The sequence below is a fragment of the Ambystoma mexicanum genome, chromosome 9, assembly GCF_040938575.1.
Source record: "Ambystoma mexicanum isolate Mex_15411 chromosome 9, UKY_AmexF1_1, whole genome shotgun sequence".
Lineage (NCBI taxonomy): Eukaryota > Metazoa > Chordata > Amphibia > Caudata > Ambystomatidae > Ambystoma > Ambystoma mexicanum.
Window position 1 is genome coordinate 858,183,308 of NC_090931.1, and position 27,129 is coordinate 858,210,436.

General features: G+C 45.6%; 1 protein-coding gene across 1 annotated transcript in view; it reads right to left on the minus strand.

Annotated features, from left to right (window-relative positions):
- BARD1 (BRCA1 associated RING domain 1) overlaps positions 1 to 27,129 on the minus strand; it is a 1,013,377-nt gene that overhangs the window by 540,362 nt on the left and 445,886 nt on the right. The window contains exon 4 of the mRNA XM_069615932.1: positions 23,007 to 24,031. Within this exon, the coding sequence (XP_069472033.1) occupies positions 23,007 to 24,031 (1,025 nt within the window). The remainder of the gene's footprint in view (positions 1 to 23,006; positions 24,032 to 27,129) is intronic.

The following is a 27,129-nucleotide window of genomic DNA, read 5'->3' on the forward strand; positions in this document are numbered from 1 at the left end:
TTACAATAGACATTGAGTCAACATATGAACAGAAGGTTAAACAAAAGTCAAATTATGGTCCCAGAGATCATATTGACCATAGTCAGGTTAAAGTTTCAAACGCAGACATTGATGAGGGGTGAACGGGAAGGGCGGTTTGGGGTGTAGTGAAAAGGAGAAAGAAACCAAAAAGAATGCATGAGTAACACAATAATGATAATAATAATCCGGATGTGAGGGAGTTCTCCTTCTAATCGCCAGTGCATGACTCTCGTTCGAGAATTGATTATTTTCTTGTTTCTGATAGGTTGGCTGACACGTTACAGGATGTATCAATTAAGGAGAGAAGTATTTCGGATCACTCTTTGATGATAATGCAGTTGAATATAGGACATAAGAGAACAGAGTTCTCCAGGTGGCGACTCAAAACGTATATTTTAAAGGAGCAGGGGGTAGCTGAATCTCTGTAGGATTTTACGAGGAACTTTTTTGACATTAATGTTGGCTATGCTTCTGATGTCATGCTTTCGGAAAGTTATAAGGCGACCGTGCGAGGAGAGTTGGTGAATGTTACATCCCGAGCTAGGAAGGAAGGTATGTTTGAGCTTCGGAAATTGGAAGGAGATTTGGAGATGGCACAAAATAATTTTGCAGTTTATAAGAGTACGGATGATAGGAGGGTGGTTGGGAAGCTCAAGGAACTGCTCAAACAAAAAATGGATGTACAATATGAAAAGGGCATGTTCTTTATGAAGCAAAAGTTCTGGAAACAAGGTGACAAAAATGGGAAACTTTTGGCGAATAGGTGCGGGGCCTAACAGATCACTCTTTTGTTCAGAAACTGGTAGATAATGATGGTAATCATTTTATCAAAAAAGGTGAGATTTCTGAAAGTTTCAGGAAATTTTATGATACCTTATATCGCAAGGATCAATTCCCGTCTCAGGCTGACATGGACTCCTTTGATAAGATTGCCATGCCGAGTTTATGTGCAGATCAGTCTGTGATGGTAGATAGGCCTATTAAAGAGGAGGAACTATTGGTGGCGATTAATCAACTTACTGAGGGTAAGTCACCAGGAATAGACGGTCTCCCGGTAGAATTTTAACGGACACTGAGTGGTGTGCTGGTACTATTCCTATGCACATTGTACAATGGTTTCATGAGAAATGGGATAATTTGCCCCACTATGAAAGAGGCTTGTGTGGTCGTCCTTCCAAAACCAGGGAAAGATGGTAAAAAATGTGAGAATTATAGGCCGGTTTCTCTTTTGAATGTGGACCTCAAGATTTTTACTAGAATATTGACTAATCGACTGGATGGATGCATTGGTAAACTGATTGGTAGTTCACAAGTTGGATTTATGAAGGGTAGATATGGCTACGATCATATTAGGACGTTGATTGATGTTATGAGTTTACCGAAAACAAGAGTTCAAGATACCCTTTTGCTTTTATGGATGCGGAAAAGGCCTTTGACAAGGTCAATGTCATGACCACAGGTTAGTTTATTTTCCCATACTTGTCCTAAGAGTTGCAGGTTCATAGGGAATTTATTTGCCCTAGCTAGTTATTGATTCTAACTCCCCATATTAATGGTTGGTTGAGTTTCTTTAATGGCCGCTAGGTGGCGCCTCTGGTCAGTTAGTTAGCGGATCTAGTTGTTTTCATGTGCCAGCTATTTAAGCCCCACCCCTCAGGAGGCTCACGCTTCGCGTCGTTTGTCTGAGTTCAGACTGAACGCTCACCGCGTACCTCCGTTCCCGGTCACCGCTCAATATACCTTGTCCACAGAAAATTCCATTCATTCCTTGAGTAACTTTAATTAGTTATCAGCTCCCTTCCTGTGTTTCCCAGTTGCTGCCGTTCCCGGCTTAGTCACAGTCCATAGTTGAAGTCCTGTCATAGCGGTCTCCTCATCTCTCAGTTCGTAGCAGTCTTCTCTCACGCAAGTACACCTATTATATGCAAATGCATTTGCTTCGTTTTTGTTGCTTTGTTGCCTTATCAGATACATTGAAATTGTATATGAATGTTATTTGAATTCCTCACGCATTTTCAGGATATTACGTTGTTTTTAGCGGGTTCGCGCCCTTTCCTGTGGAGTTTTGTCTTGGAAGCTGATTTTCTAGTCAGATATTTTTGGTCACACTAAGGTTCATATTACGCTCAGTGATAAGGTGTTTTCCTGTTTCCGTCTCGTAGTGTAGTGAGGTAGATTTTTCTGTAATTCTACACTTGCATTACACCTCAGCTTATTGCCCCCTTTTAGGTTCAAATAGCATAGGGTTTATGTCATTGTTTTAGTGCCATTTAGTCCCTTTCAAAAGAAACTTATCCAGTGTACCATCTTCAGAATTTACGCCCCTGTATAGAACAGGATGGAGAGTTCAACTAATTAAATACCAAGGTGAGATATTTGCTGGCTCCCATATTACCAGTTTTGACCTTCTGTTTTACAAGAGAAAACTAAGGAAGGGAAAATTGTTATTTTCTTCACAGAAATTCAGTGTCTAGTTCCCAGGAAGGTAGAAGTCAGTTGGAGTTCCAGAAGGTTCCCGCAGTGTTTTCAGGTGAGCGTTACAGAACGCGAAGCCACTTTTAAAAAAAAAATACTCTGCCTGGACATTATGGAAACTCCAGAAGTAGACCAGTTGGCTCAGTTATTGGGAGAACTAAGGACTGAGGTCCATGCAGCCCGCTCAGAAACCAGTGCTCTACGGAGAGAATTAATTGTTAACCGGGATCGCACTGAGGAGTTAGCTCGTCAGATGTTGCAAGCCCAAGCGGGTCTAACTCCCTTGCCTTCTGCCAGTGCATCTGCCCCCGTTTCAGTCACGCCTCCCTCACCAGTTCAAGTAATTGTTCCCGGCAATATCCCATTAGCTCCTCCTGAACACTTTCTAGGAGATCCTAAGAAGTTTGCGGTTTTTCTCAACCAATGCCTGCTTCATTTCCTCTGTCGCCCTGGTGTATTTCCTTCTTATCAGGCCAAGGTAGCGTTTATATTATCCTATTTGGGTGGTTATGCAGCTGATTGGTCAATCCCGTTAGTTAATAGGGATGATCCGATTTTGAGAAATCTTGTAGATTTTCAGAAGGAGATGGAGAAATTGTTTGCACGTCATGCTCAGGGTCAGGCTCTGGATAATGAGTTGCTTTCACTTCGCCAAGGTAACCAGGAATTGTTGGCATATGTAGCAACTTTTAACAGATAGGTGGCAGAAACAAATTGGCCCACAGAGAAAAGAACCACCTTATTTCAGAGAGGATTACGTAATGAATTGAAGGACGTCCTGGCTCAGGTGGTGAATCCTCCAGAAGGAATTGCAGAATTCATTGATCTAACGGTACAACTTGACCAAAGATTGCAAGACAGAAGAATGGATCGCTCTCGTTCAGAAAACAGAACTTATTTTGTGCGCCCCAAGGAAAATCAGTTGAGAACCAGTTCAGAGAGTTCCGTTGAACCCATGCAGTTGGGAGCCGTCAGATGACCGATATCACAAGCTGAAAGGGACAAGAGACGCCAACAACAGTTGTGTCTTTACTGTGGTAAGGCTGGTCATTTTCTCAAGGAGTGTCCTATTAAACCTTCCAGGAAGCCTATTGGAGGTGTTAACCCAGACAAGAAGGACTCGGGTTCGGAAAACTCCAGTGCCCGACAAGTGTAGAGGTCAACTTGTCGAGCATGGAAAAAGGTTTGGTGACCTCACATTTTGTTTTTCCCATTACCTTATCCAGTACGAAACAGCCCACCAGAATGCAGACTTTGCAAGCCTACATCGATTGTGGAGCAGTTGGGAATTATATGGATATCCATTTGGCAACTAGGATGGGTTTTCCTCGTACGAACAAGCACGAAGCTGAAAATGTATCAGCAGTCGATGGTACGCCCTTGGCTTCAGGTCCTGTTACTCAATGCACGGAGAACCTTATTATGTGTTGTCAGGGAAAACATGAAGAGAGAATCACGTTCGACCTTATTAGCGCTCCCCAACTCCAAATTATACTTGGCTTACCCTGGTTGGAGAAACATAACCCAAGGATTAATTGGCGAACTCAGTCTTTGACCTTTGCTGCTGAGTGTAGAGAATCTTGCTGTAAAACAAACACCCAGGATGATTCCCGTTTAATGGAGAAGGTCCCTGTATCAACGTTAGGAATCATCGGCTTACTACCTCACGAGTATGCAGAATTTCGAGACGTCTTTGAAGAGAAATTGGCCGAGGAGCTTCCTCCACATCGGCCCTATGATTGTCAGATTGATCTTCTTCCTGGAAGTGAAATTCCGTGTAGTCGGATTTATTCACTAACGGAGAAAGAAGATGCTCACCTAAAGAAATACTTAGACCAATACTTAGCCAACAGTTTCATCCGACCCTCTAAGTCTCCTGCTGCTTCGCCTCTTTTTTTGTTGCAAAAAAGGAAGGTGATCTCAGAACTTGCATCGATTACCGAGCACTCAACCAGATTACTGTCAAGAATCGATATCCTATTCCCCTCATTTCAAATTTGTTGGACCAAATTAAAGGATCTCAGATATTCACCAAGCTGGATCTTAGAGGGGCGTATCACCTGATCCGAGTGAAGGAAGGGGACGAGTGGAAGACTGCCTTTTGCTCAAAGTATGGCCTCTTCGAATACCAAGTCATGCCATTCGGGTTATGCAACGCTCCAGCAGCATTTCAGTGCTTTATGAATGACGTTTTGAAAGATTTGCTCGATGTCTGCGCAGTAGTATATATTGACGATATCTTGATCTTTTCAGCAACCCCCTCGGAGCATGTGAATCATGTTTCAGCAGTTTTGAAAAGATTGCGAGAGCACTCCCTTTTTGTGAAGATGGAAAAGTGTTCATTTCATGTTCCTGAAGTAGAATTTCTAGGGTTTGTGCTGTCCTCTCAAGGAGTGAAGATGGATGTTCGTAAGGTAGAGGCGATTCTTTCATGGCCAGTTCCAACTTCGGTGAAAGGAGTCCAAAGTTTTTTAGGTTTTGCAAATTTCTATAGAAGATTTGTGGAAAATTTCTCGCAGTTGGTTCATCCAATCACGTCTTTGCTTAAAAAGAACCAGAAGTTTGCCTGGACACCAGAGGCCACCATTGCTTTTCAGACTCTCAAGTCCAAGTTTACTGAGGCTCCTATTTTGAGACATCCTCGTCCTGACTTACCTTTTATTGTAGAGACAGATGCCTCGAGTGCTGCCATGGGGGCTGTTTTGTCTCAACGAGATCCACAGACTCCAGTTTTGCATCCAGTGGCGTTTTGGTCGAAAAAATTTTCAGCTGCAGAACGAAATTATACCATTACCGACAGGGAACTGTTGGCAATCAAGTGCGCCTTAAAGGAATGGAGACATTATTTGCTAGGTGCCCAACACACAGTCACCATCCTTACCGACCACCGAAACTTGCAGTATCTCCACTCAGTCAAGGCCCAATCGGCTAGACAACTGCGATGTGCTTTATTCTTCGCAGAGTACGACTTTGTCATCACTTTTCGGCCAGGAGTTCGAAATGGGTAAGCCGACGCCTTGTCCCGGATTGGCAATGAAGATGAGACCTTTGTTCCCCAAGTTCCAAACAACATCATTGCTGGAGACAGGGTTTTAGGATTGCTAAACACTTCAGACCCTTTTTATGAAGAACTGCAGAAGGAAGTCAAGAGGAATGTGGTTCCTGAAGAGCTGCTTACCTGGACAAATCGAGGCGATCAATTCACCCTGCAGGAGGATATCCCGCATTATCAAAATCGCTTGTACCTACCTACTGAAGAATTGGGAAGACAAGTAATTGCTAACTACCATAGCTCCTTGATTGAGGGACATCCAGGGGTCACAAAGTCTTTGGAAAAAATCAAGAGACACTACTGGTGGCCTACATGGCGCAAAGATGTCATTCAATGTATGCAAACCTGTGGAACCTGTGCACAAAATAAGAATACTAAGAAAAGACCGGCCGGTCTTCTTCAACCTTTGGATGTACCACCGAGTCCTTGGCATACCGTGTCAATGGATTTTATTACCGATCTTCCTCCATGTAGGGGTTTTGACACCATTCTAGTGGTGGTTGACTTATTCTCCAAGATGGCACATTTTATCGCAGTCCAAGGACTTCCGACAGCTTCTGGATTGGCCAAGATATTTCTGGAGAATATTGTTAAGGCGCATGGTTTTCCCTCCATTGTAATCTCAGACTGAGGTAGTCAATTTGTTTCTAAATTTTGGAGGCAATGTTGTGCTCTGGCCAAGATTGATGTTAGACTATCCACCAGCCATCATCCCCAAACCGATGGTCAGACGGAGCGCACCAACCAGACCTTAGAACAGTATTTACGATGCATGCTTCACCAAACAGAAGACTCTTGGTTGGATATATTGTGGGTGGCAGAATATGCTTACAACAATTCAACTCATTCCTCTACTGGGCTTACTCCATTCTATACATTACATGGCAAACATCCTCGAACTTCAGCCTTTGACCCTCCAGAACCTTTAGAGATGCCTGCTGTGAAAACTCTCCATGAATTCATCTCAACGGCCCACACTAGGGCTCAAGCTAGCTTGTCCGCAGCCAAGGAAAGTCAGAAGAAGTTTGCTGACCGCCATCGAAGTGTAGCTCCTAGGTTTCAAGTCGGAGACTCTGTGTGGCTATCCTCCAGAAATTTGATGTTGAAAGGTTCAAAGAAATTTCTTCCTCGATTTTTGGGTCCGTTCTCCATAGAAGCCATCATCAACCCAGTGGCAATGAAATTGACCCTTCCTCGGAAGATGCGAATTCATCCAGTTTTTCATGTGTCTTTACTGAAACCAGTAACGCCAGATACTCGTTTAGAACCAGCTCCTGCTCCCGTTGAGTTTGAAGACAATCAATCTGAATATGAAGTGAACGATATTTTAGACTCCAAGATTGTCAGGCACAAGGTTTTTTATCTGATTGACTGAAAGGGTTACGGTCCCTTAGATAGATCCTGGGAACCTAAAGAAAACATACATGCCACTAGATTGTTAAAAAGGTTTCATCAGAATCACCCCAATAAACCGGGAGGAGAATCCTTGAGGAGGGGTACTGTCATGACAACAGGTTAGTTTATTTTCCCATACTTGTCCTAAGAGTTGCAGGTTCATAGGGAATTTATTTGCCCTAGCTAGTTATTGATTCTAACTCCCCATATTAATGGTTGGTTGAGTTTCTTTAATGGCCGCTAGGTGGCGCCTCTGGTCAGTTAGTTAGCGGGTCTAGTTGTTTTCATGTGCCAGCTATTTAAGCCCCGCCCCTCAGGAGGCTCACGCTTCGCGTAGTTGGAGTTCAGACTGAACGCTCGCCGCGTACCTCCGTTCCCTGTCACCGCTCAATATACCTTGTCCACAGAAAATTCCATTCATTCCTTGAGTAACTTTAATTAGTTATCAGCTCCCTTCCTGTGTTTCCCAGTTGCTGCCGTTCCCGGCTTAGTCACAGTCCATAGTTGAAGTCCTGTCATAGCGGTCTCCTCATCTCTCAGTTCGTAGCAGTCTTCTCTCACGCAAGTACACCTATTATATGCAAATGCATTTGCTTCGTTTTTGTTGCTTTGTTGCCTTATCAGATACATTGAAATTGTGTATGAATGTTATTTGAATTCCTCACGCATTTTCAGGATATTACGTTGTTTTTAGCGGGTTCGCGCCCTTTCCTGTGGAGTTTTGTCTTGGAAGCTGATTTTCTAGTCAGATATTTTTGGTCACACTAAGGTTCATATTACACTCAGTGATAAGGTGTTTTCCTGTTTCCGTCTCGTAGTGTAGTGAGGTAGTTATTTCTGTAATTCTACACTTGCATTACACCTCAGCTTATTGCCCCCTTTTAGGTTCAAATAGCATAGGGTTTATGTCATTGTTTTAGTGCCATTTAGTCCCTTTCAAAAGAAACTGTTATCCAGTGTCCCATCTTCAGAACGTGCGCCCCTGTATAGAACAGGATGGAGAGCTCAACTAATTAAATACCAAGGTGAGATATTTGCTGGCTCCCATATTACCAGTTTTGACCTTCTGTTTTACAAGAGAAAACTAAGGAAGGGAAAATTGTTATTTTGTTCACAGAAATTCAGTGTCTAGTTCCCAGGAAGGTAGAAGTCAGTTGGAGTTCCAGAAGGTTCCCGCAGAGTTTTCAGGTGAGCGTTACAGTCAATTGGTCTTTTCTTTACCATACTCTTAAGAGGATGGGACTTGGTACCACATTTGTTAATACTATAAGAGCATTGAATTCTGATATTCGTGCGAAGGTGTGGGTTAATGGGGCTATGTCCTCTTCGTTCTTGTTATCCAGGTGGACTCGGCAGAGTTGTCCATTGTCTCCGTACCTATTTAATTTGGCACTGGAACCCTTCATTTTGTACTTGATTCAGGAACAGGGCCTTCGTGGTCTTAAGTTTGTAGATAATGAGTTGAAAGTTCTGTGCTACTCTGATGACATGACTATTGTCTTATCTAATCCAGCGGAAGGATGTGTGAGACTCAAACAGATGTTTGAAGAAGTAGGTCATTTGTCGGGCCACAGAATAAACTGGGGGAAAAAATGGTGGACTTCCCTTTGGATGTCGATATCCCATGTGGTGTTTTGGGCTCTTGGAACTTTCACTGGGAGACGGGGGCTGTGAAGTACTTGGGTGTTTATTTGGTCCAAGATTTGAAAAGAATATCAGCTTTTAATGTGTCACGAATATTGGGGGTAATTAATAGGGACATATTGAAGTGGAACCAGTTGAAGATGGGGATATGGGCCAAGATCAATGCAATTAAAATGGTTCTTTTACCAAAAATTCATTACATCATACAATCCATCCACCTAAAATACACTAAAAAAATACTTGCTCCCATTGACGAAGCATTCAAGGGGTTTCTTTTTGGGGCTGGTAAACGGCCAAAAGTGCCTAGATATATTTTGACATGTCCTGTGAAGGATGGGGGATTTGGTTACCCAAACCTGACAAAGTATTGTATGGGTTTTCTATTGAAAAAAATCAACCTCATACTTCTCTGCTTACCATGACTATGTTCCCAATTGGAATGTTATTGAGAGTTCCCAATTTTTACCTTATGCCCTTAGAGATATATATTCTATGTTGAGAGTACTGTCTTCAGTGAAGAAGTTAGCTACAATGTGCGCTACTAACAAGGCAATATTGCGCTTTATAAAAATTGATGGGGGAAATGCTTGGATGCATTATTATGCTTCTTTGTGGCATAATGCATGTTTGCTGTTGGCAAACAAGCCCTTATGCTTATGCTGGAAGAGCTGGATCAATGGGGGCATTCTTCGTATTCGTGATGTGTGGTTGAATGATCGTATGATTCCCTTTGACCAATTGAAAACGTCTTTTGGGATTGGTACTGGAGAGAAGAATCGTTATGATGCTTTGAATGCACTATTGACTGAACGGACGGGAATGTTAGACGGTGGGGTCATGGAGGAGAGGCCTTCGTTGTGTGGACTTCTCCATTCGGCCTCATATGTGGTTTCCACGTACATGGGATTGATGCCATTGGATGAAGCGGATGTGAGGGCTTGGGATAGACTTCGCCTGTCCTGGATGGATGAGGTTGGTGCGGATATCCCTGTTAAGGAGTGGACCCATTTACTTCATGTGGGGGTACAAGCGAAGATGGATTTGCAACTGCGATATATTAGACAGAGGATCCTCTATAGGTTATATTGGACACAGTCTAGGATGGCCAGGTAGGGACTTTCGCACTCTGATTCGTGTTGGGGATGTAGTGGTGGTTCTTTGATGCATATGTTGTGGATGTGCTCAAGGGTTTCTGATTTTTGGTCCAATGTATTGGACAGATTGGATCTTGTGATGGAAGAGAAGCTTCCGCGCACATTCCTTTCAACCATATTGTTCAACAGGGGAAGAGGGGACAGGGCTAGGAAGGGTGTGGATTGGATTAACAGAGTATTGGTTTTGGCTATGAAACAGATCTTGCACGTTTGGAAATCTAAAAAGAAACCTGGGGGGGAGGAATGGCTTTTTCACATGCAAGTCTTGTCGAAATACGATAAGGTTATGCTTTTTTGGACAAGGAAGGGAGGGTCGTTATCATCGGATTTGGGGGCCTTTTAATGACCTATATGGTTGAATACATGGGTTCCAGTGTTTGATGGCCTATTATTTGAATGGGGGATGGTATAGGACTGTTGTGTGTTTTTATGTTGTCTTGCCTTTGTGGTTGTGTAATGAATCTTTTATAAAGTTTAAAAAAGTTATTTTATGATTGTTATGGAGGTCCATATTGTTAGACATTTATTTATCTTCAGTTCTGCTGTTATGAGTTTTACGATATGGACACTTTGTTATGGTATGATTGTTGTATTGAATCTTGTTATCTATAATGTTAAATAAAGAGTTTAAAAAATTCACTCATAATACACAACACAATGCACAGGAATGGTTTGGGTTCTTTTATTTCTCTTGTAATTGCAAACATGTATACTGAGCCCAAAATATGGCGCCCGTGAACGAAGGAACCCCAGACACTAAGATGGGACTCATGTTACCGTGGCAACGTTAGTTATAGAGAACCCGCGTGACCGCAGATGATCGCCGACGCTTTGAAGGGACGATGCGTACTTTAGAGGAAAGCCCTACCGATCAGGACCACCCGACGGAACAGCCCACGTTCTGCAATATGTGCAGCTCGTGGTCCTGCATGCTCGGCTACACTCCAAGAAATGAGCATTGCAATGTGATGCTAACATCAATTTACGGAGATACGTTAGCACTTTACAAACTGGAATCTGTCTATTTATTCTAAGTTTACTAAAGCACAATATGTGATTAAATTGCCAGATACGACACCATCACTCACACCACTGTAAAATCTAATTTGTGACACATTACTATGATATAAAAAGGGACATTCACTAAAATTATAATTTTGTCTAGTATGAGAATATATCTTTAAAACAAATGCCACCTACAGGGACATATCAGGCTGCTCCCGTCCTAATATTTTTAATCACTCAATTCGGACTACAATAAAAACGTAGACGGGTATGTAATACGCAATACATCTGACTTATGATCAATACCAATCTAAAATTCACTCTCCAGGGGGATTGAACCCATGAACCTTTGGTAAACCACACTTGAACCCTCATCTGGAACATGGGTAAGAGCGGAATGAAACTATATTTACTACCTTTGAACAAAATACCTGTTATATACATAAATTCGAACTGCCTTTATTCACTACTCATTATTGTGTTACTCATGCATTTTTTTTGGTTTCTTTCTCTTTCACTACACCCCAAACCGTCCTTCCCTTTCACCCCTCCTGAATGTCTGTGTTTGAAACTTTAACCTGACTATGGTCAATATGTTCTCTGGGACTATAATTTGACTTTTGTTTAACCTTTTGTTCATATGTTCACTCAATGTCTATTGTAAATGCAGACTTTATTTGCCCCGATTTGCGAAAGGCACTTTTGTGTTGAAACACGTGTTATCAAATGGGCATTCTTCTTTTTATAAGTATTTTCAAATACAAGTACCAAGTATGGCGCAGTTTTTAATGTGTGTGGCCATTTGTTGTCTTATTCAATTTAAAAGCTTGCATTCTTATAGAAAGACATTTTCTCTCACTCTTAACCAGGTGTTTCTTCTGAACACTGGTTTGCTTACAAAACAAAAAGAAAAAGTGTGGTCCCTTAAAGAAATTAGATCTTTTAGCACCTGGAAGGATTAACATATGTACTCATTTGCAAGAGATATACTATAGCGATGAGAAGAGCAGTATTTTTCCTTTGTGCAACTGTACTTTTTCTATTGGTTTGCAGTACAACATTATAGCACCTATGATCTGATATGACCATATTTTTCTGTTGTGCGCTTTTTCTCATACCCCACGCCATGAGTGCCTCCAGTATATTTGTGGCCGAAGAAATACCTGCACACAGAGCACACCGCCTAACTCACTTAGCACTACAAGGGGTCAATTTCAAGGAAGAGGGGCCAGCTTGTGATGGAAATATATGTTCCCTTATGAGGATAGCTACATAAAAAAAAGGTCCATAATGAATGACGCTAGAACATAAAACAAGGCGATTCAATATACACCGGAAGGCCTGAATAGAGGAGAGGTTAAAATAATAGAGCCTAAGTTGTTACAATGCATAATTTCAGCAGGGAAGGAAATACCTGGGTGCTGGGACAGACCCCCAATTACTAATATACAGAGATGTATTCACCTCAGAAGGCGGAGTCGAAGGTATGATGAGTTGTAAAGCACAAGCACTATCCATGCCCTTAGAGGTTGTGCAGAATACAAATGATATATGCCTCAAAGAATGGACTGAATATTCCAAAATGCTCACACGGGTAGAGGACGAACCCTAATACTAATGAAGAATGCCACTTTATGCTTCAGAAGTAAGTGCATAGTAAATGTAGGGGAAAATGAAGGGTGTTAATGCATTTTTGACGTGCCTAGTATGAAAATAGACTCAGCTGTATTAATGGACCACTATTGGGCTTGTGATTTCAAGTCCTAGATGCAATTGCCCCCACAGCACCTTTAGTTATACCCCCAGAGTGAGGTGCAGATTGGTGATTTCCCCAGGATGAACATACGTAAGAAACAAGAGGTCCCTTACCCTTAAACACACAAGAAGGGATAACTATAACTCAGCAAAAATGGCAAAGGCTTATGATAACATACTAGATGAGCATAAATTGTTCAGTAGAACAGATGTTTTTTATATCACTCTTTACTCCCAGTTTACAGGCCACCACGAATGCCAAATGGTTGCCAATTCCCAGATGGGAGCTGTTACAGACCGAAACTACAACTATAAAAGGCTTTAATGCCATAAGGGAAGCGTTGAGAGCAATTAAGACTTGTGACCCTCCAGAACAGGTATGTTCTCAATCAGATAATGTACATAGAGGGGGAATGTGTGAAGAAATGAGGCCTTCTTGCTCCGCAAACCTACCCGCCCATGATGGGGAAAATGGGACTCTCAGAAGCAAAAGCCACCTTGACAGAAATGCACACAAGAATGGTGGAGGAGGTGGAAGACATTGCAGATGACTACTGGTTTAACTACCTATTCTCAGGGCAACCCATCTGGTTGGCAAACACCTTCAAAATACTAGTAGCCCTAGGGGTACTGGTACTACTAGCCAAAGCAAATAGTCTACCAAGAAGGCAATAGGAATTAAAATGGTGATATATTTGGATACTCGCGTGCACAGGAGGACTGGACTCCACACAATCCCCCTACCCCTCTCCCCGTACTCAAGCAGTGGAAAGCCCTTTCACTCCCCCAGGGTCGAAATGTATATATCCTCATGGCCCTCACAATTACACGGAGCATTGGGTAAATGGTAATTCCAAAGGGGATGTTGCTATATGACCTGGAGTTTGGACGACCATGTGAGAAATGCAGGCAGCTTGAGGGGGTGACTAAAATATGGATACCTGTCATGATGCCTACCCCCGGGGACCCAGACCAAGTCCAGCAACCCCGGAAGCAGGCATCAAGTTATTCCAAGCAAGCCCAACAACCCCCGCTAGGGGCTATTTGGGTGCAGTCCTGGCGTCTATGGCACCAGGCTCATATGGAGAGTCAGTCCGCTTGGAAGGGACTACTTCACCTAGGGACTATTTTTTACTTGGGTGGGGCTGGGGAGGAATACTTACCTGGGACTACTTTGGAGGCTATTTAAACCACGCCCGAAAAGCAGCACACGCTTTGCGTTATTCTGCATCCAGCAGCATAACGCTCACCGTGCCTGCAAGTCTGCATCCAGTCTTCTGCCACGCCCGCCTCGAGTCTGGAGCTCCTAGAAAAAGGGAGAAAGAAGGAGAAAAGGTTAGAACAAGAGCAATACCTTTGATCCTTACCTGAATCCCCGATCCACCGCGCCTTCGAACTGGAAGAAAAGTTATTTTATGCGCGTCGCCTCGCCTGCTGCAGCGCAGCGCTGAACTCACCGGCCTTCGCAGCATCTTCACATTCCACTGCATCCTTCTGCATGTTCCCGCCGCACTCCGACACCTAAGGGGAACCCAAGAATAGCAAGGGAATAAACAGAGGCAATATTAGTTACCCCCCAATAGACTTACCTGATTTTACCACCGGGGGTACTATTCCTCTTCACGGGTCGGCACAGCTTCCACTGCATCCTCGTCGAACCCTGGCCCCTAAGGGGAAAACAGAAGGACTGCAAGGTGAAACAAAGGGACAAACAAGGGGAAACCTCACCACAATAGACTTACCTGATTTTACCGCCGAAGGTATTATTCCCCCGAGACTTCATACTTTCTGTCAGCGCCTGAATAAGGGAGAAAGCAACAGGTTACATACTGACATTTTTTGTCGAACTGTGTTGGATAATACAAATCCTTACCTGAATATTACCGGTTGCCACGAGGAACTCTTCGCTAGGGTCAAGCTGCAACCTGCAAGGAATCGGACAAGAGTGAAAGTCAGACATTTGAACTCTTACGAACTACATACTTACGGCGTCTTGCCGGAAATCTCAGAGTCAATATTGTTCTGGAACTCACCAATTCCTTCAAGCCAGTGAAGCAACTGGTTATCTACGCGCCCCTGCGCTCAATGCAGGATGGAGAGCTCATCTTTCCAAACCATCAGGTGAGACTATAAGAGGGGACATCAAAGGTGATCAGTGGGGAGAACAGCAGGAGTGGAGGGAAGAGGGGTTAACGCTTAACTCCAGGGGTGGTTAATTCCCTTTCTCCATTTGCAGAAGAATATTCCTACAGGCCAAGCAAATGAAGCTAGGTGGGCCAGTCCAGTCCGTCATCTCGGCACTATGCGTCACATTGGTGGTGACTGCAGCTGTCCAGTTAAGATCGACGCCCCTGTGGGAGCCCGGTGAGCGTAACAATACCTAAGGACCACCATGCAGGGGGAAGCAGAAGGGAGAGTGTGGTCAAGGACTCTACCAGAGAAGGGAATGTTGGGTGGCAGATGAATACGTCATTCATAGCTTCTGCCCCTCCCCAGATCCAATACAGCACAGGGGAGAAACGCTACTAAAACAACCATACTGCCCTTATCCCAGGCAGGTGCATCAGGACAGAGACAAGTTAAGTTGAAGATGGCAAAAGGAATCAAAACTAACGCAACAATATATGTCCATGCATTAGACATGAAGAAAATGTGCACTCAACAAAGTACAAGTACAATAGGATATATTAATTTATACATGAAGAATACCAACATACCACCTACTACACTTGAAGAACACCAACATAACCATCGTATAACTACTGGAATGACATGCCCCCAGAGCTCAGTACCGACCCTTCACTCTGGTCACGTCGCAAAAAACTCAAAACCTAGATCTTCAACCAAGATAGCATAAACGACAACTAGTCCATTCCTAATCCACTCCTAGCCCCCTCAGAAGAGGCAACCCTAAGGTTCCTAGAAAACACACGCATTGCAACCACTTTACTATGTAACTTCAACTGTACGTACATCTTGTTGTTGGACCAAGATGACAAAGCTTCTGAATGTAACCTTTATGTGTTTGCACTCTGCATTTGACTAAGCGTGAAAGTAACTAGATGCAACCAATTTCCTTACGCACAAGACTAAAACGTGACGGACTAACCAAATTTTTAAGCACAAGCGCCCAGATGCCCAAGGGTTAGGTGCGCTATATAAATGTAATAAATATAATTTAATGCAACATAAGACACGTGAATACTGCTCATTAAAATGTTAAACCAAGTATAATGGGGCAGCCATCTTCTCCAAAATGGAAACCGTGTCATGCTTTTAAAAAACGAAGGCCCAAAGACTGAACGCAAAATGTTAAACCCACAGAAGAACAAGTTACTTTCTTACCTGGTAATGTTCTTTCGATGGGATGGTCCGACGACGTATTCCATATCTATGACATGTAATCACCACAGCTGTGCTGCTTCGGAAACTTTTCCGGCGTCTGCGTCCTGCGTCGATGACGTCGATGCGCCGACGTCGAGGACCTCCTCCGACGTCCGACGTCATCCGATGTGATAAGTAGGACGCACGACGACCGTAGCCTCAGTTGTAGTTTTTTCCCCCAGAACGTGTGACATAAGTCAACTGCCAGTCAGACACGAAGCCTTGCTGAACGTAAGCTGCAATCGCAAAAGAAATTCTGCAGCGGGGAAGGCAGGGCGGGAGCGATATGGAATACGTCGTCGGACCATCCCATCGAAAGAACGTTACCAGGTAAGAAAGTAACTTGTTCTTCGAGGGGATTGGGTCCTCCGACGTATTCCATATCTATGACAGACTCCCAAAGCAGTACCAAAACAAGGAGGAGGGAAAGAATTTAGAAGCAAAATTTTAGAATAGCCAATCAAATAGCCGAGCAAAGGACCGCCTTGCCAAAGGCCAGATCCTGCCCTCTGATGGAATCGAGGGAATAATGCCGTACAAATGTATGTACTGAAGCCCAGGTGGCTGCATCACAGATGTTGCGAATAGGAACACCCCTCTGCAGGGCAGTAGATGCAGCCACACCCCTGGTAGAATGGGCCCGCAAGCCAGCCGGTGGGTCCTTACCCGCCAAGCGGTAACACTCCGAGATGGCCAAAATAATCCAGCGGGACAAAGTCTGTTTCGTCACAGCTTGCCCCAAACGCTTTCCAGCGTAACCAATAAAGAGTTGATCGTCCACTCTGACCCGGGACATGCGTGAAACATAAAAGCTTAAAGCTCTCCTAGGATCAAGCCTATGGAGCCTCTCCTCTTCCTTACCAGGATGCGGAGGAGGATAGAATGCCGGAAGAACAACCTTCTGGGCTAAATGAAATTCCGTCACTACCTTCGGAAGAAAAGAAGGACAAACTCGAAGGACAACCCTGTCCTTGTGAAAAACAGTGAAGGGTGGCTTAACTGAAAGTGCCTGTAACTCACTCACTCTGCGAGCGGAAGTAACCGCAACTAAAAACACAGTTTTCAGAGTTAACAGCCTCAAAGGGCAAGAATGTAAAGGCTCAAACGGAGCACCCATAAGAAACTTAAGAACAAGGTTTAAATCCCAACCGGGCACCAGGAAAGGTGACGGAGGAAACACATTAGTGAGCCCTTTCAGAAACTGTGAAATTAAAGGGATTTTAAAAGTAAGAACACTCTTCCGACGAGCGCTTAAAGATGGACAGCGCCGCCAGGTAACCTTTAATGATACCCACTTGCAAGCCCCTGTGGGCCAGAGAAAGCAAAAAGGACAGAACCATGGGGATGTCACATGCAAAAGGATCCACATTCCGAACTCTGCACCAGTCGCAGAACTTACGCCAACGGTACAGAGACTTCGTTGCTGGCCTACGGGCCGAAAGCAACACCTCCATCACGTCTTCAGGGAGGTCCCAATCCATATACCTCAACCTTTCAGAAGCCAAGCGTGAAGGTTGAGGGATCCGACCTCTGGATGGAGAACCTGACCCCCCTCCCGTGAGAGCAGATCGTCTCGGTAGGGAAGACGACGTGGAGGGCAGATGGACAAGTCGAGAAGGTCCGGGTACCACGTCCTCCGAGCCCACGCCGGAGCAATGAGGATCATCCGGGAACCGAACTTCCGTAACCTCCGCAGCACTTGCGGGATGACGGGGACTGGAGGAAACGCGTACAGCAGCGGGAATGACCACTCCACCACGAACGCGTCTCCCAAGGCTCCTTTCAGAGGAAATTCCCGCGAGCAAAACCTTTCGCACTTCCGGTTGACACTGGAGGCGAAGAGATCCACTTGAGGGGTCCCCCAAAGGGCGAAGATCTCCAAGAGAATCTCCTGAGCCAACTCCCACTCGTGAGAGATCGCGCTCTGCCTGCTCAGAGCGTCCGCCGTCACGTTTTCGTCTCCGGCCAGATGAACTGCCGAGATCGAAACTTCCTGCTGGATGGCCCAGAATCCGAGCTGCATCGCCTCCCTGCACAGAGGAAGTGACCCTGCCCCCCCCTTTTTGTTGAGGTAGTGCATGGCCACTGTGTTGTCCGTCAGGATCAGGACATTCTTTCCTCTCACGGTCGGCAGAAAAGCCTTCAGGGCTAGCCTGACGGCCCTCAGCTCCAACAGATTGATATGGAGTCTGGACTCCGACGGAGACCAACGACCGCTGACTGTCAGCCCGTTGGCAGGAGCTCCCCATCCCGTGAGGGATGCATCCGTCACGATTGTCACCTCCGGCCAGGGAAGCCAAAATGGAGCCCCCTTCATCAAGTTGCCTTCGACGGCCCACCACAGAAGGTCCTGGGCGACCGAGGGCGGCACCTGAACCGGGTCCGACATCCTGCCGGAGGACTGCGACCATTGCGTCTTGAGTGCCCACTGCAAAGATCTCATTCGCAGGCGAGCCTCTGGCACCAGAAGAATGCAGGATGCCATGAGGCCGAGCAACCTCAAGAACTCGAACGCTGGGAGCGTCTGGGCCTGCTGAAACTTGTGCACCATCTGCTGAATGTGAAGAGCCCTCACCTGGGGAGGAAAACACTGCCCCAGGGAAGTGTCGAGCACTGCTCCGATGTACTGGAGCCTCTGTGTTGGCGTCAAATGGGACTTCTTTAAATTGAGGGAGAAGCCCAGCCTGTGAAGGGAGTGGCAGGTGACGGACAGATGATCCAGGACTTGCTCGGGAGAGCGCCCCCTGATCAACCAATCGTCCAGGTAGGGGTAGATGTGAATCCCCCCTTGCCTGAGATGCGCTGCCACCACCACCATGAGCTTGGTGAAAACCCTCGGGGCGGAGGTCAATCCGAACGGCAGGACCCGAAACTGAAAGTGCGAGTCGCCAACCGCGAACCTCAGGTACTTCTTGGGCTTGGGATGGATCGGCACATGGAAGTAAGCATCCTTGAGGTCGAGTGACACCAACCAGTCCTGAAGCTGAAGGGCCTGGAGGACTTGAGAGAGAGTAACCATCTTGAACCTGTCCTTCCTGAGGAGTTTGTTCAAACTGCGCAAGTCCATGATGGGTCTCAATCCCCCGTCTTTCTTGGAAATCAAAAAAATAAGGGGAATACCATCCCTTGTTCCTCTCCGCTACAGGCACCAGTTCTATAGCGCCCTTCTCCAGCAGGGCTTGAATTTCCTGCGCAAGGAGCGGATCCGGACACTTCAAAGAGGTTCCCCGGTGGATTGTCGCGAGGCCTGTGCCGAAAGGGAAGACAGTAGCCGTGGGTTATGATCTCCAGAACCCACACATCCGAAGTAATGGCTTGCCACTCTACAAGATGCTGCGCCAGCCTTCCCCCAACCGGCGAACCATGGGACCTGGCCTCATGACTGAGTAGGAGCGGCTGCGGCGTTACCTGAGGGCAAAGAGGCAACTGCCCGAGCAGCCTTGGCACCACGGGTACCCTGTCGTCCACCTCTGGTACCCCTGCGTTGGCCTCTTTGACTGCCAGCTCCCCTCGCTTTACTGAAGGACGAGTAATAGCGAAAGGAACCACCCCTCCACTGCTGTCCCCTAGGACGAAAAGGCGGAGGTTGGCGAACTGCAGCGCCCAACGACTTCGCTGCAGCTTTTGAGGTCTGCAACCTCTCAAGGCTCTCGTCAGCCTTCCTGCCAAAAAGGTGTTCACCGTCAAAGGGCATGTTGAGGAGCCGGGACTGCACATCAGGAGCAAACCCCGACTTCCGCAACCACGCAAACCTGCGTATCACGGTGCTCGCCGCCATGGACCTACTGACACATTCAGCCAAGTCCAGACCCGACTGAACGGACTCACATGGCATCCTTACCATCCTGGACCATAGCAAGGAAACCATCCCGTTCATCCCCTTCGGGAATATGTTCAGCCGCTAACGCAACACAGTTCCACAGAGTGTGCGTGAAATGTGACAAGGCACAAATGGAGTTGGCCGCCTGAAGCGCCATACCACCAGAAGAAAACACTTTCTTCGCCCAGCCATCAAAACGTTTGTCGTCCCTATCAGGAGGGATGGTAGGGTACGACGCCTGCTTTGCCGGGGCCGTGGCCGCCTGCACCACCAAACTTTCCGGAGTGGGGTGCCTGGTCAAGTAGCAGGGGTCGCTACTGGCTGGACGGTATTTACGCGACAAGGATCTGCCCACCGCCGGGAGACACTCTGGAGCAGTCCAAGCCGCCGCCACCCTTCTCTGTAAAGCCATATGGAACGGCAGTACCGGGTCAGTTGGGGGACCAACATCAAGGATGTCCGTCAGATCATCCTGCACAAACTCCCCTGGGGGAGCAGACCATCCCAGATACTCAGACACCCTAGCCATAAGGCGCCGGTACGAGGAATCGGCATGGGAGCCAGGCTCAGGCCTACAAAATTCCACCTCCGGAGAGGTGTCCAGTCCACTGGCATCATGCAGTGACTGCCTCAAATCGTCAAACTGACTATGGCCCGAGACAATTTCATCTGGCACCTGACTAGGAACCAGGCCATCAGAATCCTCATCCGCCTCTGAAATATATTCCAGGTGGCGAAAAGGCACCCGAGAGTGCTTGCTCTTAACCAGAGCCTTCCTAGGGGGTACACCCGTGACACGGGGCACCTCCGACACGAAAGGCGTCGATGGCGTCGAGCGAATTGGCGCCGACGTCGAGAAAACCGGCAACGGCGCAGAGAGGATCGGCGTCGACGTCAGATGCAGCGCCTCCAGTATCGGCGGCGTCGACACAGCCCTCGAAGCCGGAGCCCCGAGCGTGTCCCTCGACTACCTGATCGTCGACGGCGTCGACGACTTCCTCGAAGCCGGAGCCTCGAGAAAGCCTGTTGACGCCCTCGACGCCTCAGACGTCGATGTCTTCCTCGAAGACTTCACAGGAGCACACGGTCTCGAACGTGTCGAGGACCGGGACCTGGAACGGGTACGGCGAGAACGAGCCTCCTTGTCCGAACGGGACCGCTCCCGTGACTCGTGCCGACCACTCTTGAGAGCGGTGTCTCTCGACCTCTAACGGCCGACCCCACTCGGGGGCGCGGACGGCTGAGTACCCTGCGACTCAAGAATCGCCAACATTTTCTTCCCGAAGGAAGCCCATTCCTCCGGCGTCGCACGGCTGGTGGGGTAACCGACGTGCCGTGCAGAATCCTCGGAAGAGGACCTGGAAGGCGACCGGTGACGGCGCTTCCGAGAATGCCTCTAAGAGGCTGAGGAGTGGCGAGACCCACTCCTAGAAGAAGACCGACGAGACTTCCGACGATGACGCGGAGAGTCACCCCTCGAATCATCCGTCGAAAGCCCCGCCGACTTCGACTTCCGGGGCTTGGACACCCGACCTACCGACAACTTCTTCTTACGTTCGCGTAAGGCTTTGGACGTGAGCGACTGGCAGTCGATACAGTCATCCGTGTCGTGGGCCTCCCCGAGGCACCAGAGGCAGGCGTCGTGCGAGTCAGTCACCGACATCTTGGACCCACACTCCCCGCACTTCTTAAAGCCCGGACGCGGGGTTGAAGACGAAGTGGAAGACATCGCCGAAGGAAATTCACAAACGAACAGGTCCGAAGAACCAGAAAGAACAGAACTCCAAAGAGTCGAGGCTTAGAACCGAGAAACACGAAGCAACACGTTCGCGGAAAAAACGGAACTGAGGCTACGGGCGTCGTGCGTCCTACTTATCACATCGGATGACGTCGGACGAGGTCCTCTACGTCGGCGCATCGACGCAGGAGCCGGAAAAGTTTCCGAAGTAGCACAGCTGTGGTGATTACATGTCGTAGATATGGAATACGTCGGAGGACCCAATCCCCTCGAAATACAGTGCCGTGCAGAGCGCAGACAGTAGCTAACAACCCAAACCAAAATTACATTGAAACAAGGGAGGATTGGAACAGTCGATAGAAGGTACAAGCTGGCAATTCACAGGACGCAAGCAGTAGAATACTCCTTAATTAAGAGCACAACCAGTCTTCGTTTGCAAGGTGCAGTCATATCAGAAGCTAAAAGACTCCATGAACAATAACTGTCTCCAGTGCCAAAAGAAATTAGGACACCTACATTAATATTCGCAATAACCTCAATAAATACAGAATAAATATATTCCAAACAATGTCTCAAACGCGACTCATAATTGGAAGCCATCATCTATTCATTAGAAGCAGAAACATGTAGGATACCTGCCGTACTCCCTACACATTCAGACACGGGGCGCCGCACAAGGCTGAGTACAAAGATCACCATGGCTCATGTCCTAGGAATAAATGATGGTAATTTATTTACTGAACAATGAACAGCCCATGGGCCTCTTTCCCTACGCCTTGCCTGGCTCCTGTATTGACTGTCAAGTGTCCAAGGTTGGTTAGCAAGAAGCCAACCAATTAGAAACCCTAATGTTAAACCACCCACGGTTTAAGGTGCAACTAATTACCTGGTGTAGAGATGATGCATTTTTACCTTTATAAATTTAGAGGTGGTCCCTGGAGGAGCCATCAGACAAGTTTAACCCAATTAGATGTTTGAACCTTATGGAGTGTATATGTAGCCACCACCACTAACCAATCCCCATAGGTTTTCATGAACTAATAAAATGTGATGACGTAATTTATAACAAAGTTGTACTACTTCAATCATTTGTAATGAATAAGCTGAGAGCGGCGAGATTTTAAGGCTGGTATGCTGTCCCCGCTTTATTTGACCGATAATCGAGCTGGATTTTGCCGTGCACTTGGTCTACTTCGTCCGAGCCCAGTTTGGATAGAATCAAGGTCCTCTGGGTTATAAGGGACTTTTTGGGCCGTCTCAACACACCCATTAGATCACTCACTAAAACCTTAAATGATCTGGTAGCACACTACAAAGCAAGCAACATATGCATTACTGGTCACCCCTTACCTATGGCGCTAGACTCCAACAAGACAACACTGAATGACAGTGTGCGTGTTCACAAAATGCTCCAGCATAAATTGAATAGAACACCACAGGGCAAAGGGTTGCAATGATAAATGTACAGTAATAACATTACAAAATGGGAAAGGAGCTTTGCGGATGCAACAGAATAAGAACTGGATGCACTCCAAAACAAAAATGAAATAACGGTTTTCTTACCTTGATGGACCCAACATGCAACATGGTTTCCCCCTTGAAATTTCGCTTGCCACTCAAGAGGTTTCTGGATGGACTGAAGTTTTCTGACCCAGCACAGCTATAGACAGTGGACATTGGCGTGCCAGGGGATGTGATGGGAGACTTGGGAAGGTTGCCAGTTTCTTTATAATGTCCAGCAATCCGAATTTTGGGCTGCAGGGGGGTGCCAGGAAGCTCCTCAGCAGCAGGTGAGGAGATCTGTGCAATTGTGGTGTGGGTGTTCTTCAGAGAGATCCTCTCTGGGGAATGTGTCAGTGAATGTTCTGCACTATCACTACAGAGTTTAGAGGTCGTGTTTGATTTTTCTAGCTGTGGTCGTTTTGAAGCTGGTAAGGCAAGGAGAGACGCCGACTGATTCCTTCCACGCTTCTGCCCATTTCCTACCAGGGCTGTCTCCACCTGCAGAAAATCCTGATCCGGAGCAAATGTGAACTCAGTGGCTGGACACTTTTCCAAGGGGTTGACCTGTATTGACAGCTGCAAGTGGCAAACGCTTCCATTCTGGGAAGGGCTTGGTTCAGTCATGAGCCCCAGCTTTATGGATGCCTCTTCAACAGACACCGCTTCTGGCTGGCATATTTCAACTGGCTGGCTGCAGAAAGAGACTACACGTTCTTCCTGAGGTTGGGTTTCATTGCAGGTGAAGCTGTCTCCCCTCACTTTCTTCCCAAAGCCCCACTGCTTGTTTATGTCTTCCAGTAGCTTTTTCTTCGATTTTTTAGTCTTTGGTAATGGTTTCTTCTGTGGTTTCTTCTGTCGTTTAGGGCTCTCCTCACTCGGTGGGGAAGGCAAAAATGCAAACGTGGAGCAGGCAGTCTGGTAAGTAGCATCTCCATTGACAGTGGTCTGCTCTTGCTGTGGTGCCTTGTTCAGAATGCACTTCACCTTCCCACTACGAGGGCTGAACCACATTCTGATCTGTTTCTTCTTTGCTTCAGCTTTCAGACCTTGACTTCCTTTCACAGATGTGAACACCCTTTTCTTTTCTATGTGGAAGAGAAAACATTTTTATTTTGACAGAGGATACGCTTGAGGGCTTCCTCATCTCCATCATACATACTAACTCTTAATTTAGTATGTACTGTACAAAACAAAATGTATATATGGTTTTGCTTCAAGAACACAAGCGACGGTTCAGATAAAACTGGATTACCCGATGTGACGAAATACCTAACCTGCGACTGGGGTCAGAGGATTTGTTTTCTTTCATTTTTAACAGAAGGGAAATCCCTCTATATTAGGACCTGGGGTTCAAGATACTATGTGACAAAGGGTGTCCTAATAGTCTAAATTGTGTGCACAAGGGTGTGCGTTCATTTTCTAACAGTGATAATCAATGGCTCATGGTTCTTAACATTCCCAGCAACAGCAAATTCCAATAACAACTTGCACAGTATTTTTAGGCAATCGTATATTAAGAGTTCATGTACACTGACATACAGTATATTCTGTGCCAAACAATATGCATATGGTGAGAAACGAACAAATGAATGCATACAGTACACTTTATTCCATACCAAAATTACATAAGACACTTGAATAAATGATACATAGCATATACAGTTTAGATCCATTTGTATGTGTATGGGACTTTGATATGCAGTGCTACCTCTACATTATAAGTGTAGCTATGACCCATACATTCCTGTGGGTATGTACTCCTTGGGCATTTCTAAAACATTTTTGATCTGGGAGTTGTGGGTCAAAGCACCCAGTTCATTTTTTTGTAATTGATGAGTCACCAGACCTCTCTCTGGTCGACGTCACTAATCATTAGCAAACAAAAGGTGTGAGCAGGACTCCGTATTTATGGTCCTGTCCCTTCTGTTAATGTTTCGGCAGGTCTTGAAGTAATCTGCCCTCTTCCGGACCTGGACAGTGGGACCCATTGTGGGAACACCAAATAGCTCAATTACTCAAAGGCATGGTTGCTGGTTGTAAAATATAATAAAGCATATAGTAAGTCTGAAAATGACCGACATCGTGTTTCAAATAACCAATCCACTGATGGCCTATTAGGGGTCCGTATGGTGGATCATATAGCACCCGTTGGAGTCAAAATTCTTCAACAATAAAAGATTGAGATAACAATGTGCTCACTTTTTTCATTACACCTAAAGCAGGTAAGTGAAAGATCCATATTAGGTGGTTCACAGACCTGTAGCAGAGTAATGCTCTTGACGTCTTGGGGATTAATCGGTTGCACAGCCTTCACTGTAAATTCAAAGAAGAAAGAAACCAAAGGACAACGTCTCTTAGTATGTCACTACACACGAAATGTTGGGAGCAAAGCAATAGGGAGCAGAATGAAATGTCATCTCAGTACGTGGATGTCAGCCCGGGTGGGTACTCTCCAGCATGGTGTACTTAAGACGAATCCCAAAGCAGGGGATTTAATTATGCGCCTGCTGCCGATAAGCAATCATCCGACTGCTATGGAAGGGGGAAAAAGGATAGTTAGGTTTTGGTCATGGGGGGGCGGGAAGCATGGGGCGCCATCTGCAATGTTATGTTTGGCAAGGGGAGGTACAGAGGGGGCCTCTGGACCACCCCAACTTGCACCAGGACTAGGGGGAATCTCACTGTTTTCAGACCCTTACTGCTGCTGGACATTTAAGGGATCCTGGGGGTAAGCATGAGCCAGTTTATGAAGAGCCCTTTACTGAGATTCCTCCATTTGGTGGTCTGTTCTACAGTAAGTAGAGTTGAGTCACAGTCACACCCTGTCCAATGTGACTGAAGCCCTTTACACACTTTTGAGCATCAAACAATGCTAAAACAAACATTTTTGTATTTTCCTTATAGTCAATATTTAAAGAGTAATAACCAATTCATACACTAGTTTCTTCAAAGAATATTTTTTGTTATTGTATACAATGAAGTGCAGTTCAGTTGGTCAAATTACCTGCATACGGTATATTTGATCCATTTAATTTTCATAGACATTCCAACATAATAATACATTGCTCTAACAATAATCTTGCAGTAGTATTTTGCAACGAAAACTATTTTCTTATCCCAAGTGGGAACGCAACTATTTAAGTGTCCATTTCTGTGAGGTCAAATGGATCTATGTAAGGAAAGACGATTGTCTAGGTATATCTCTTTGTCTCTTGCACAATACGTTTCGGGCTAATCAGCCCTTCATCAGGTGTGAACAAGTTCATAAGTTTCTGTGGATTCAAAAAGATAAAAAATATCCATTTAAGTCTAAGTTTTCTTGTTCAGAAATTGATAAAGATTGACAAACGCAAGGATACTGGAATACATTTTATTACTATCAGGAGACCACACTCCAACTAACAGGACAACAGGTCAGAACTTTAATTCACAAACCCATTAATCTGAACAAGAAAACAAGGAAACGTGTACCAATCCCAGCATGATTTAGGTATGTAGTGATTCAGTCATACAACTCTCAGACATATGACAGCTTTAAAGCTCTTTGGTCATTCCCATCTTCCCAAAATACTCTGTAATATGCAAAACAATACCTCATTGGTTTTATTGGTGCCACTTCACATTATCTTTGGAGTTCTTTCTAACCAATACACATACACTGTGTTAAGCAATCACTTTTATATTCAAATACATGACACGCATTTTTAAACCGTTTCAAAAATTAGAGTTTTCTCTTCAGGAAAGCAAAGGTTAAAAATGATGTATAATTTTACAATATTAAACGAATGCCTATGCTTAAGTCGTTCACAGAATTATGCAAGGAAGGCATGGTATCAAACAGTAAGACAGACACAAGTGATAAAAGTTCAAGGGTGTTTACTGAATTTTAAAGTGTTGGTTAAGCACCTATCTAATCCTAAACCTAAAATGGGAGCAATCTACGGCCATCAAATAATAAATAAGCAGTTCTATTACTATCTTGTCAAAATAAAAAAGGGCCTATACTAATAAACCTATTGCCAATCCTTACTTCTAAATACAAATAGTGTGGGAAACAATATTATGCAAATGAAAGGTGTTTAAGAAATATGTCAGAATATTCAAGCTCTTGGCTTCCCTTCCCCACGTTTTCAGCACAGGACAAGGCAGCACACTCGAGCGTAGCAGTCTCTGGCTTCACTCG